This window comes from Euprymna scolopes, chromosome 16 (assembly GCF_053919585.1).
Source record: "Euprymna scolopes isolate OS-2025 chromosome 16, ASM5391958v1, whole genome shotgun sequence".
NCBI classification, from domain to species: Eukaryota; Metazoa; Mollusca; class Cephalopoda; order Sepiida; family Sepiolidae; genus Euprymna; species Euprymna scolopes.
In genome coordinates this window covers 53,109,005-53,121,646 of record NC_136497.1, presented here as the reverse complement: position 1 = coordinate 53,121,646, position 12,642 = coordinate 53,109,005, and the positions used below count along the sequence as shown (strand labels likewise).

The 12,642-nt window shown below is 31.1% G+C and overlaps 1 protein-coding gene across 1 annotated transcript in view; it reads left to right on the top strand.

The window, feature by feature from the left end:
• Nucleotides 1-772: 772 nt before the first annotated feature.
• The window catches only part of LOC145296262 (translation machinery-associated protein 7-like), a 21,901-nt gene continuing 10,031 nt past the window's right edge, over nt 773-12,642 (top strand). The window contains exons 1-2 of the mRNA XM_080142468.1: nt 773-941; nt 10,911-10,966. Of these exons, the coding sequence (XP_079998594.1) occupies nt 926-941; nt 10,911-10,966 (72 nt within the window). The 5' untranslated portion in view covers nt 773-925. The remainder of the gene's footprint in view (nt 942-10,910; nt 10,967-12,642) is intronic.

Below are 12,642 nucleotides of genomic sequence, written 5' to 3'. Positions count from 1 at the left end.
ATATATATATATATATATATATATAAAACTAAAAAGCAAGAATATAGAAAAAAATTAAATAAAAAAAAAATGGTACAAATTATACTAATGTTCACGATAGTAATGCACTGATGCACGGCTGGGGAAAAAAAAAGAAAAAGAAAAAGAAAACCAGCACCCCCTATCTACCTACAACTACCTGACATCATTTTCAGACAGACTTTTGTCTTTCTGAAATTTTCGGCTTCCGTAGAATCCATTCTTAGACGACTTTTGTTTTGGTTAATGAGTCTCTCGCTTTTGGAGGTTAGTTAAGCTATTTTTGTACAAACAAGGTGTTTTTTTTTAATTATTTAATTCAATATCATAGGACTTTACTTTACTAAGTACCTTTGAAATAGACTGGGAAAACTAATATTTATTTTTCAAAAGATTTTACAATGAATTTATTTAACTTCAAAATTTAACTGAATTTGTCAGCTTCCGAATATTGTCGTGAAAACATTTTTCATTATAATTTTTTTTCACGTGTACAAATATTTTTTTGACTTTTGGAAATTAATTTAAGCCTTTATCTTTCAAATACAATCAAATGTATCCGGAAACGTACAAAAATATGATAAATTGGCTTTCAAAACTATGCCCCTCCCCTGTCTTTTTTCCGACATTAATGCCCTACCTATCATTTATGCAAAAAAAAAAAAAAAAAAAAAAAAATCTGGTTAGACCAAGACACTTCCTAGTTTATCAGAAGGTGTTACCCATAATACCACCACAAATTAGGTAAGTTGGCTGTACAAAATCAGTCTTATTACTTTAACTCACTCTTAATGTGTTCCGATTCCGATTCGTGTCGTTCTCAGAAACGCATGCGCGGGTGACGTCATATAATTACTTTCACGTAAACTTTTGGAAAATTTCAGAACAGCATTACAGCGCAACGAAAATGTCCAGCAGAGAAGGTAAGATATCATTTCGTCATTCAGTTTTATTACTTTTATTTTATTCGTGCATTTTTCTCTCTTAATTTGTCAACTTCTTTTTTTTTTTTACCAATTATTTTTTTTTACCATTTTTGTTTTTACGATGTCTTATCAAAACTCAAAAATTTGCCTGGTTTAATCTTTTACATTTTTTTTTTCACGATCATCCAAACATCTAGATTCTCATGTTATTTCCCGCCTTTTTAGTTCACTTATTTATTAACTGTCGCACAATCGTATTTCTTGCAAAGTTTTTAGTGGTTCTACTCACTCTAAAACGTTTATTCGGTTCAAAAAACATATAAAGTCGAGCGTTAGATGAAAACAAGAAAAATGGCCGCGAATTGACACCTAAATATTTAACTTATTGAAAAACAAAATACTGTTAGAAACCCACTTAATATATGTCACGATAACATATATTGAGCGGGTTTCTAACAGTATTTTGTGTGTAAAAAAAAAACTATAAAATGTAACCCATTTGGCTAAGTAAAAGTCTACCTCTATCTCTCTTTGTTCTTAATTTCTAATTTGAAAACAAACTGTTTTTTTTAATAAGAAATATACATACTGTAAGAAATACATAGATTATGATTTTATTAAAAAGAAAAGAGTTTCGAAACAATGTTTATACGCCAAGAAACTATTTGAACTAACGGCTAAAAAAAACTACATAAAACTATAAAATGTAACCCATTTGGCTAAGTAAAAGTCTACCTCTATCTCTCTTTTTTCTTTAGCTTTGAAATTGAAAGGAAAATTCTGAATCTTAACTCATTGTTCTATTTTACTATAGCTGAAAAAATCTTTTTCGATCTTTACTCTTTACTCGAATAAAATTAGAATATCGTCACATTTAATATTTTTTTGTTATTAATCTTATAAAACTTTGTTACATAAAATATAGTTGAAAAATCATTTTTCTTACAATTCTTAGTAAAATAGAGTTACATCCCTTAGAAAAAAATGAGTTAGGATTCCGAATTGCCATTGAAAGTATTTATGCTATTTAACTTTTAATATTGTCGTATTACGCCCGATAGATTTTGAATAAAAAATCAATCAATCAATCAATAAGAACACCCCTTTTTCACAAGAAATTAAAAGAAAAATGCATGTGCAACAAGAACAAAAACAAAGAATCCCGGACAACGTCACGTAAATATATCCTTTTGACTATACAAAAGGCAACCATGAAGTTATTGTTTGTTTTGTTGCAATTTCTCCCCCCCTCTCTCTCTCTCTCTCGAATTATTCGGACGATAGGCACCACTAAAGCTGTGTGTAAACCGTCAGCGTTTTACACAATTACAGCAACGTCATCATTTTGTGTGTTTACTATTTTCTGAATTAATTTATATTGATGGTTATTGGCGCTATAAGTGTTAATGGAAGTATCGTTTTTTTTTTTTGCTATGGGATTTTCATATTTACATTGTAAAACAAAGATATATTAACGAACTACACAGACGAGAGTGAATAAAATAAAATAAAATTTAACGTCTTCTGTTGACATTTATGTATCTAAAGATAATGTGGCTTACAGGCCTATGTATTTTTTTTTTTAAAAAGCGCTAGAAAATAAAGATCACCTCTATCACTTTAAATAAGTAAATCAAAACGAATTTTTTAGGTCGATTTTGTATTTGCGATTTTTATTATCTTAAGTCATATATTCTATTATATAAATATATTTTTTTAATATTGAAGATCTGTTATTAAAAAAATCTTTGTTTAAACTTCATATAGCGTAATATTTGAATTTTATATCACTTAAAGTTTTTAAAAATTATTTTTTAGAATTATATTTTTTGGTTGTAATTCAAATAATAAGTACATTACCGAGAAAAATATTTATCAAGAAATAATGTTTTATTTTTTATTTTTTTTTAAACATGATAATATTGATTGTATGTCCAAGTTTATTTACAACTTTAAGGTAAGTGAAATAAATAACGGGATTTTATAAATATATACAAATAACTATTTTTAATTATTTTATCTTTTCAGCTTTAAAAAATGTTGAAATTTTTATCGACCTAGATTTATTTTGTTTAGTTTTCGTAACGTGAAATATCGGGGTGGGGGAGGGGGTAGAACATCTAAAAAATATTTCCTCTAATATATTTTACGAAACCTACTTTTACTATGCAAGTTAATTTAATAATGAATAAATATCGAACATTTTAGGAAAATATGACGATTATTTGATTTTTGCTAGATTTTTAAAGCATGGGTATGTCTACGGCTTCAAAAACGTCACTACATAGGAACGTTGTTTTAAAGCGTTGCTAATGTAAACACAATTTTTGTTTCGCATTTTCATTATTTTTGAATTCTGTAAAAATTTAAAAAAAAAAAATTAACAGTTTATTTGAAGCTTCTTCTTTTAAATGGTAAAAACGTTAGGATGATAATATTAAATTAGTTACATCGTGTTCCATACAGCGGGGGTTAAAACTGGCGCGCCTTAGAGGTACCTATCGGAGGACTAATCTCAATCTACCTCGTCGATCAAAAAATGGACCTACTTCGAAATTCCGACAAGGCACACCTGGAGAAGGTCGAATATTACATCGTCCGAAACGTTGTAACAATGATATCCATTCTGGATAACAGTTGTCTGAATAATACAAATTATCAATCCTTATCACAATAATTTTAGATCATTAAAAGGCCCCTGTACATCTAAAGTTATTGGTGCGTTTTCTGTTGTTTTTCAATAAACAAATACACAAATCATAATAAACAACTCTTTTTTTTTCTCTCGATTTAAGCTGTTTATCTGGTTTCAATAATCATAACGCTAATTAAATTAAAATATTATATCGTAGACGCTAGACGCAACTAAATGTAATACGTATTTACTGAATGATAACGAATTCACTAGACATTAAAATAAAATTGACAGGTAATTCAATTTTTTCTCGAAATTATTTGACCATCTTGTAGTGTCCAACTAATAAAATTATCAAAATCCTGATTCTGGCTCCATATTTCCTCTTGCGTTCACGCGATTTTAGGATTTTTTTTCATCAAGGTGAATAACTCCGGGCTTATCATCAAGGGAGGTAACTCTGACCTCCAAATTATCTTGTTTTGTCAAGTAACTCATCATCAGTTACAAACTCAAATGATTTAATTTCAATTATTGACATTGTACCGCCTGTGAAATCGCCAACGTTTTATGCACTATCAGCCACATCATCATTTTGTGTGTATCAAAATTGCGTATACTTTTTATAGATGCTGATAGTTGCTTTAAATAAATCAGGGAATCAGCGTTTTTTTTTTTTTTTTGTTTTGTCATTGTTTATGTTAATTTTATTAATTAGAGACCTCCGTTCATTTTTTAAAATAGCCGTTAAAATTAAATTGCCCCGCCTAGAAACATACATCATTTAACAGTTAAAATAATTTCAAGTTGTAGTTGAATTTGTTATTTTATGATTGCCAATAGTCATTTTTTTTTTTTATATATGAAAATATTTTTTTAAAAATCGGAAAATCTTACTAAAAAATCTATGTTTAAACTTCATATCGTGGAATATTGGAATTTTATTCTATTTAAATCTTAAGAATTATTTTTTTAGAATTGTTTTTTTTTGTTGTAATTTAACTAATTATAGTATATATTATCGAGGAAAAAAACGTTGATTTTTTTTTAAAACATAATAATATTGATTTTATGTCCATTTTTTTTATTTACAACTTCAAGGTAAGTGAAATAAGTAATGGGTTTATATACCTATATATCAGTTGACAAGAAAGTTCTTACGATTTTTAACTTTTAAATTCAGATGAACGTATCTTGTATCAAACAAAGATTTATTGATTGAAATAAGCACCATCAGAATCAACACACTTTTACCAATGCAAAACAAATGTGTTTATGCCAGTATTGTAAAAATCTTGTGTTCTGGTGGCGATGAAATCGTTGAAGGCGTTTTTGATGTCGCTTAGGTTTTTGAAGCATTTCTCATACAGAAAGTTGTCGAGGTGTTTGAAAAAGTGGTAGTCGGTAGGTTAGAAGTCTGGAGAGTATGGCGGATGAGGCAGAGTTTCGTAGCCCAATTCGTTCAACTTCTGCAGGGTTGGTTTAGCAACGTGTTGGCATTGTCATGGAGGAGAATTGGGCTTTTTCTGTTGACTGGGTGTTGTCGAAGTTTTTGATGCATTTCATCCATTTGTTGGCAGTACTTCTTCACTGTAATGGTTTCGCTTGCATTAAAAAAACTGCAATAGATGAGACTAGTCACTGACTACCAAACAGTCAGTATGACCTTCTTTTGGCTTTGGGAAGTGTTGTGGAGCTTCATTAGGTATATCAGAATTTTTGTAGGAATTTTTGACACCCCTAACACGAAACTGCAAATAAAAAAAAAACAAAAAAACTCGTAATTTATCTTTTAAAGGTGGATTATTTATTTTCTTTATTGATTATACTTCCAAAATAAACTATTAAAGTTTTATAAAAAGTAATAGAAATATTTTTAAAAAGATAGTAATGAAATTAATTGAATGTTACGAGTTCAGTATTTTTCAATTTTTAAACTTTAAGAATCTATCAAAATTTTTTTATTGATTCCATTTTTACGATATTTTCAGGGTCAATGTGAAATTTTATGCTCTTTCCAATAAACTGAATATGATATTTTAGACAAACGTTGTTTTTTTTTTAATTCACGCCCCCCCCCGCCCCATTTTCAAATGTCTATTAAAAAGTAAATAATTAATTTACTCACCAAAGTTTTATATATCACAAATTGAAGATAAAAGATCAATAAATAATGTATTCAAATTTAAAACAACAAAAAAAGTAGTGCTTTTTAGAAATTTACCTGTAAAGTCTGAAGTTTAAAATCTTTTTTTTTTTTTTTTTTTAAGAAACCTTGGTCCTTGCTCCTTTAATTGAAAAAAAAATAGGGCTTGAATTACATTTTTCGAGGAGTTATAAGCTTCGAAAGATAGCGAGTGGAATTATTCAATAGTTTTCACGAAATTTCTGACACTGCTAGAGCTTCATTGGCATCTAACCACTGAGCTGAGTGCCGCCGGTTATCATAAAGAACATATTTTTTATTGCAAGTTACAACCCGGTCGTTAAAAGGATCATTCTTGTCGGCATTTCTTTTGGTTGTTCAATTCGTGAGGCACCCATTTATCAAGTTATTTTTGTCTTTCCAATCTCTCAAGTGGTTGGAAATCATTGTATATGTTACGTCTAATTAAGAAGCAAGTTCTCAAACAGTTGTGCATGAATTGGCTTCAACTATCGTTGTCAACATCCAATGCCCAACTACTATGCTCATCATCTACAAGAATCTTTTCGCTGCCACGAAATTTCTTAAACCACCATTGTGTTGTGTGTTCAATAATGGTTCCTGGGCCAAACACTTTGTAGATATCACGAGCTGTTTCAGCAGCTTTTTGGCCTAGTTTGAATTAAAATAAACAAATTGCGTGAATTTGCTTTTTCCCATTTTGTGTTCAAAGTTCTGAAAAGAAGGCATAATTGTTTTAAAACGATTGTAATCTAAACGATTAGATAAAGCGAAAACTGCTCTTTAAAATGATATATAAAGTAAAGACATTATAATGAAAACTTGTTTGAAAATACCTCATTTGAAATCAAAATTAAAAATTCTACAGGAACTTTCTAATTTTTAATTATTTGAACTCTTCAGCTTTATAAAATGTTGCAATTTTTATCGAACTAAATTTATTTTGTTTAGTTTTCGTAACACGAAATACGGGGCTGGGTTAGAACATCTAAAAAAATATTTTACCTTACATAGTTAACGAAAAGTACTTATAAAATATAAGTTAATTTAAAATTGAATATATGTCGAAAAGTCCATGAAAATCTCACAATTAGTTAAATTTTGCGATATTTTTAAACACAGGTGTATTTACACCTTCAAAATGATCACTACATCGGAAGGTTGTTTTAAGGCGTCGATAAAGTAAACACGATTTTGGTCTCCAATTTTCATTATTTTCATATGCTGTGAGAAATTTTAAAAAGATATTACCAGTTTATTTGAATTTTCTTTTTAATGGTACAAAAGTTATGATAATATTGAATTAAATTACGGTATTATTGTGTTACATATAGGGAGGTTTAATCTATCTTGCGTTGGTGGAAACTATAAAATAACAATGGCAATAACAAATGGAGTCGCTAAATTGTATTTGAACACACTGTTAATATTGTTGATTTTATTCATACCTTACTTCCTGTTCCTACCAGGCATTTCTCGGGAGTCTTCACTTTCAATTTTGTTTCACCTTTTTTTAAAATAGTATTTTAAAAGGTAATCTAAATAGAAGTTGGCAGCACTCCTTTCCACTTACACTGTAATTCGCACCAACTCTTAATTTCACCATGTTCTCTCATCTGCCAAACACTCGACTTGTTATCTTCCACAATTCTTCCTTCTTAACGCCACCATTCCTCTCATGTGCAAATTAATGCATTTGTATTTTAAACCACAGAATAATTATTATTGTAACTAGCGATATGTTCATTAACTGAACAAAATTGTTATAAAGCTCATTTTGTTAAGGTAATGTTTTAATCTTTATTTTATTTAAGCCTATGCTTAATTAATCTCATTAGAATATCATTTAAAAAATTATATCTCCTATTCAGTTATTGATAAGGGTTACCATGTTGAAAAGTATAGAATACAACTTCTAGAATCTTCAAAATTCCAACTCTGAAAGTCTTCTAATATTCAGTTGCATTATGGGTCTGATTTCGACTTCCTCTGACCCCAACTCTGTAATTCTGATATTGATACTATAAGAATGGGCCAATAAAAAGAAAAAAATAACTTGCAGAATACAGGAAATTCCAGGACTGCGTCTCAGTCATTAAATCATTGACCTCACCATAAACGCACAACGTTTTTAATTGTAGACTTTAAGAATTCCGTTCTTTTGATCGACTGTTACACATTCTTTACAATTTTTTTAAGTAACAAAGCCGAACATTGCTTTCCCGAATTTTCCTGGAAAACGAAATTTCAGTCTTCCATTGTTGATCTCGTCTGAATGAATCATTTACTGTCGTCTGCCACTTGGTCACCAGTCAGTGCTAATTGTTTCGTTTTCAAGTTCTTTGTCCTTAATCTAAATCAGTGAATCATTTTAATCTATTTCAATTTTAGTCTGAACAATGAATGAAAAAAAATAAATAAAAAAATAAACAAACCACTGTCATGATTACTTTTCTCTTTGTTGTGAATGATATGAGGAAAATAGTTATCTGGCACACGTCCCAGGAAATTTGTCCTGAATTAAAAAACGTATCAAACCTAGGGAACCTTGATCCACTGCGCAATTTTGTCTCAACTTGCAAGTAGATGAGCATCGCCTGATTATATATTTCATCTTATTTAGCAATTTCTAATCAGGCTATGCAGCATAGCAATTTCCAATCAGGCTTTTCGTCATAATTTCTAATCATGCAATTTGGCACAGCAATTTCTAATCATGTTATTCGGCATAGCAATTTCAAATCAGGTAACCTGGCATAGCAATTTCTAATATTGCTATTTGGCACAGCAATTTCTAATATTGCTATTTGGCACAGCAATTTCTAATATTGCTATTTGGCACAGCAATTGCTAATCGGGCTATTTGGCGCAGCAATTGCTAATCGGGCTATTTGGCGCAGCAATTGCTAATCAGGCTATTTGGCGCAGCAATTGCTAATCGGACTATTTGGCGCAGCAATTGCTAATCGGGCTATTCAGAATAACAATTTCTAACAAGGCTATTCATTATAGCAATTTCTAATCATGCAATTCGGCATAGCAATTTCTAATAGGGTTATTTGTCTTAGCCATTTCTAATCAGGTTATTCAGCATAGCAAATTCTAATTAGGCTAATTGACATAACAATTTCAAACTATTTTTCTAATCTTAGATTCTGTTCTGTTCAAAATTCCATAGAGATTCCTAAGCTCCACAAGACCAACCTGAAGAAAGATGGATGTTACATAAATAGAAACGCTGCGAAATGACATCTAAGATGAGAACACTATTACAGTCAACAGTCATAAAAGCCAACAACCAAACTATTTACTTTTGCCTTCAAATGCTTTTTGTATAATTCTGTTTTGTTGTTCTTAGCTGAAATGAGCTCATCCCCCCCTCCTCTCTATCTTTATTCTTGAATGGTACCTTTTGTTTCATCATCTTCATCAATTGTTCTTCTTTCATTCGGGTGTTCTTCACCATCAAACATTATCCGCAACATTCTATACTGCAGATTCTGAGTGTAGTTTTAACAGTGATAAACATTTGGTATCTATTTTCTCTGGCGAATATCGAATATAGTAACAAGTCCTGGCCACATATACCAAAAAGAACACTTGGAAATAAGTCATGCACCATCCACTATGACTACGCAATTCTTACGGCTATGTACTTATTTTACGTGGTGGGTGTTATTAAGATGATGTATATTCTGTATTGTTGTTGTTGTCCGTTTTAGGAAGATCTTGGTGAGAGATTACAGTCTTAGGAGTATTCATGTGTTGAGTTTTCATATGTCTTAAGATGTTCATGTAAGAGATAGCATATTGAAGACATAAACAGGTATATATAAAGAAAGAGACAGTTCTGTATGAACGAGAGTGTTTCTATAAATATTGATACATATATTTCTTACCTATTTTTGAGATGATGATTTTCACAAAGTTCTTATACCTTTTCTGTTGAATCACAACACAAAGACGCAGATACACAAAGATGATGACGTCCTTTATTTCATGACCGGTCCATGATTTCGTTTGAGGAATTCAAAGTTTCTTTACATGGCTATTTCTTCTCTAACCTTTTGCTTCCAAGGTTTGACGTCAGCAGCCGTCTATGACCTCTCTCTCTCTCTCTCTCTCTCTCTCAGCTCTTTCTCCCCGACTCTTCTCTTCTCTAAGACTGCATCTAAAAACTCTACCTATATTGAGAACTCGTCATGTCATCGCATGATTAAACATGTGCTCATAAAGCACATTGGATGACATGCATCATGTTGCCAAACTTGACATGACCCCGAGTTCAGTAACCTATTTTTCAAATAACATTTTTACAAAATATATTTACAATTTCAATTGACGATTAAATTGCTTATTTTAATTTTCATTTTTATAACAGAACAAATTTCATCATTACATTCCTTTTCAATAACTGATATGTAAGCTAAACAAATGCGATTCCACATTCCTTATTTCAATAACATTCTGTATTTATTTTAACTTATGATTGGAATTTTCAATTCCAAATCTAGCTTTGCAAGTTCGAATCCTTGACTATCCTATTTCATATTTACATTTAACTAATTCCCTATTTTTTTACTTACATGAAAAGGGGACAGCCCTTTATCATGTAACACTTAGAAAACGGAACTATTAAACCGGACAAAGTAATATGGGACAAGAAGGGGAAGAAGCAACCTTAGTAGAAGTTAGTGTCTTTAGTGATACTGGGTTAAATAGAACTGATAGGAAAAAGATAATGAAATACAAAAATCTTATGTACGACATGAAAAGAAACTGGAATCTTAGGAAGATCTTCACCATTCCGGTAATTATAGGAGCAACTGGACTCATGAAAAAGAATTTCAAAAACTACCTGGAAAATTTATCAGGTGAACCAAGTGTAAGAGACATACAAACAATTATACTTAAAGAGGTGGTAAGAGTCTTAAAACAATCTCTCACCTGCAGCGTATGAGATAGCAGGTGAATATCTGGCATCCGGTATGATGCTCCATCCCCAGTTAGAACAAAATGATAAGTAAACTCTTCTCCAAAATTTCTTTTAAATTAATTTGTCAGTAAACTTCAAAATTTTTGTTGTTGAGGAATTTGCTTTGACTCTATAAATTTAAAAGAAAAATCTATTGAAATAATCTTTTCTCTTATTTTTATTTCTCAGGAGGAAAGAAGAAACCGTTAAAAAATCCAAAGAAGGAGAAAAAAGAAATGGATGAGGCAAGTGCAATTTGATGTTTAAAATTTGAATTTTAAAAATTTAGATATGAATATCCAATTGTATTTTTTAGCACATACATTTTTAGCAATTAAAATTAAAAAAAAATTAAGGACATAATGTAATTTGCTTGAATCATTGTGTCTAATAATATAGATATTTTATAGAAAGCTGATAACAATGCGGAAATATACTGGAAAACTTAATAGACTTTTTTTATATAACTTTTTGCACACTTTGATGAAGGAGGCTATTATCTGGGGGACATAATTTGCAGGAATACTATGTAGGGAATAGAGCAGCAAGATTTTTAACATCACACTTGAACTTCTGCATGTCAGTACAATCAGGGAAGCAGGAACCCAGAAGGGAATTCCAAAGTCTAGCAATTCTAGGGAAGAAACTTTTAGAGTAGAAAGCTTTTTGGAATCTGGGGATCTCGACTGTGTAGGGGTGGGATTATTTTGCTTGTCGGATTTGTTGGGAGTATTTACATAGAGGGGGTACAAGGGCTTGTAGTTCATCATAGCACCTACCATTAAAATACTTGTAAAACAGGCAGAGGGATGCAACATAAATCTTGCTTTCACATTTCTCTCGATCACTAGAGATATATGCGTGAAACTGGAAGATCACAATATTTCAGGAATATCACCCCTTTCCCTTTTTTCTTGATCTTGTTTCTCTGTTTTATTTTACTTGGGTGTTTTATTTTACAAGGGGCTCCAATTACTTGATCTCTATATGAGATACACAGATATTCGAATATTCATTTAAAGATCTCCTATACCTCTAAAACACTGAGTTAGTAAAGAAGTTGAGAACATAATTTTTTTCTCCCCAATTAACCATTTAAATATGTTATAGTATATCTTTCTTGTGGTCTTTTGATCTTACTGGGTTCTAGGACAAGAATTCATCTAGTCTGGTAGAATATCTAACTTCATGCTATTACTTGAGGTAACATCATTCGGAGAAGGTGCACTAGTCTTTCTAAAAGCCAGTATGGGTTAGCCATGCTGAGGAGATCTCATTTATGCTTCAAATACGATGTAATCTTAAATATTTAGTAAGGGTTTACTTGTAGGGTGAAGTATCCTCATGCCAGGTTGTCCTGACAAACCCTTGTACAGAAAGACCTTAGACACATGGATAGTGTCTAGTAGTACTTTCCTTATTCTCTCCAATGTGCGAAGGGGAAAAATCTGGGAGCAATATTTATTGTTCTTGCGTATATATGTTTACGTGCATCTGTTTGTATGCATGCTTGTATGTGTACGTGTATATCTTTATTTAGATATGTGTGTGGGGTGGAGAGGACTCCCAAAAGCCCTGTTAAGGCAACCCCTCTGGGTTAAGCAAATCTCATTTAAAAAAAAAAAAATACATAAAGCGGGTGACCATTACTCGCATTAAGCTGGTCTGCAGTTTGATTTGTTGCTGGCTATCTTGCTCATGCTTGTTGCTGGATCTAAACATTTTGAACCGAGAGAGAGACTTAGCTGTCGTACAAAGCTAAAACTCTGTAACATCATCTTTGTATAGATACTTCCTTAGGTATTTGTCTATAAAAATTATCTGTGGCGATGGAAAAAGTGTCATGTGTGTACCCCTGAAATGCTGGAAGCATATAATAATTGATCTGCCATCATTCTATATATGCATATGTGTGTGTATG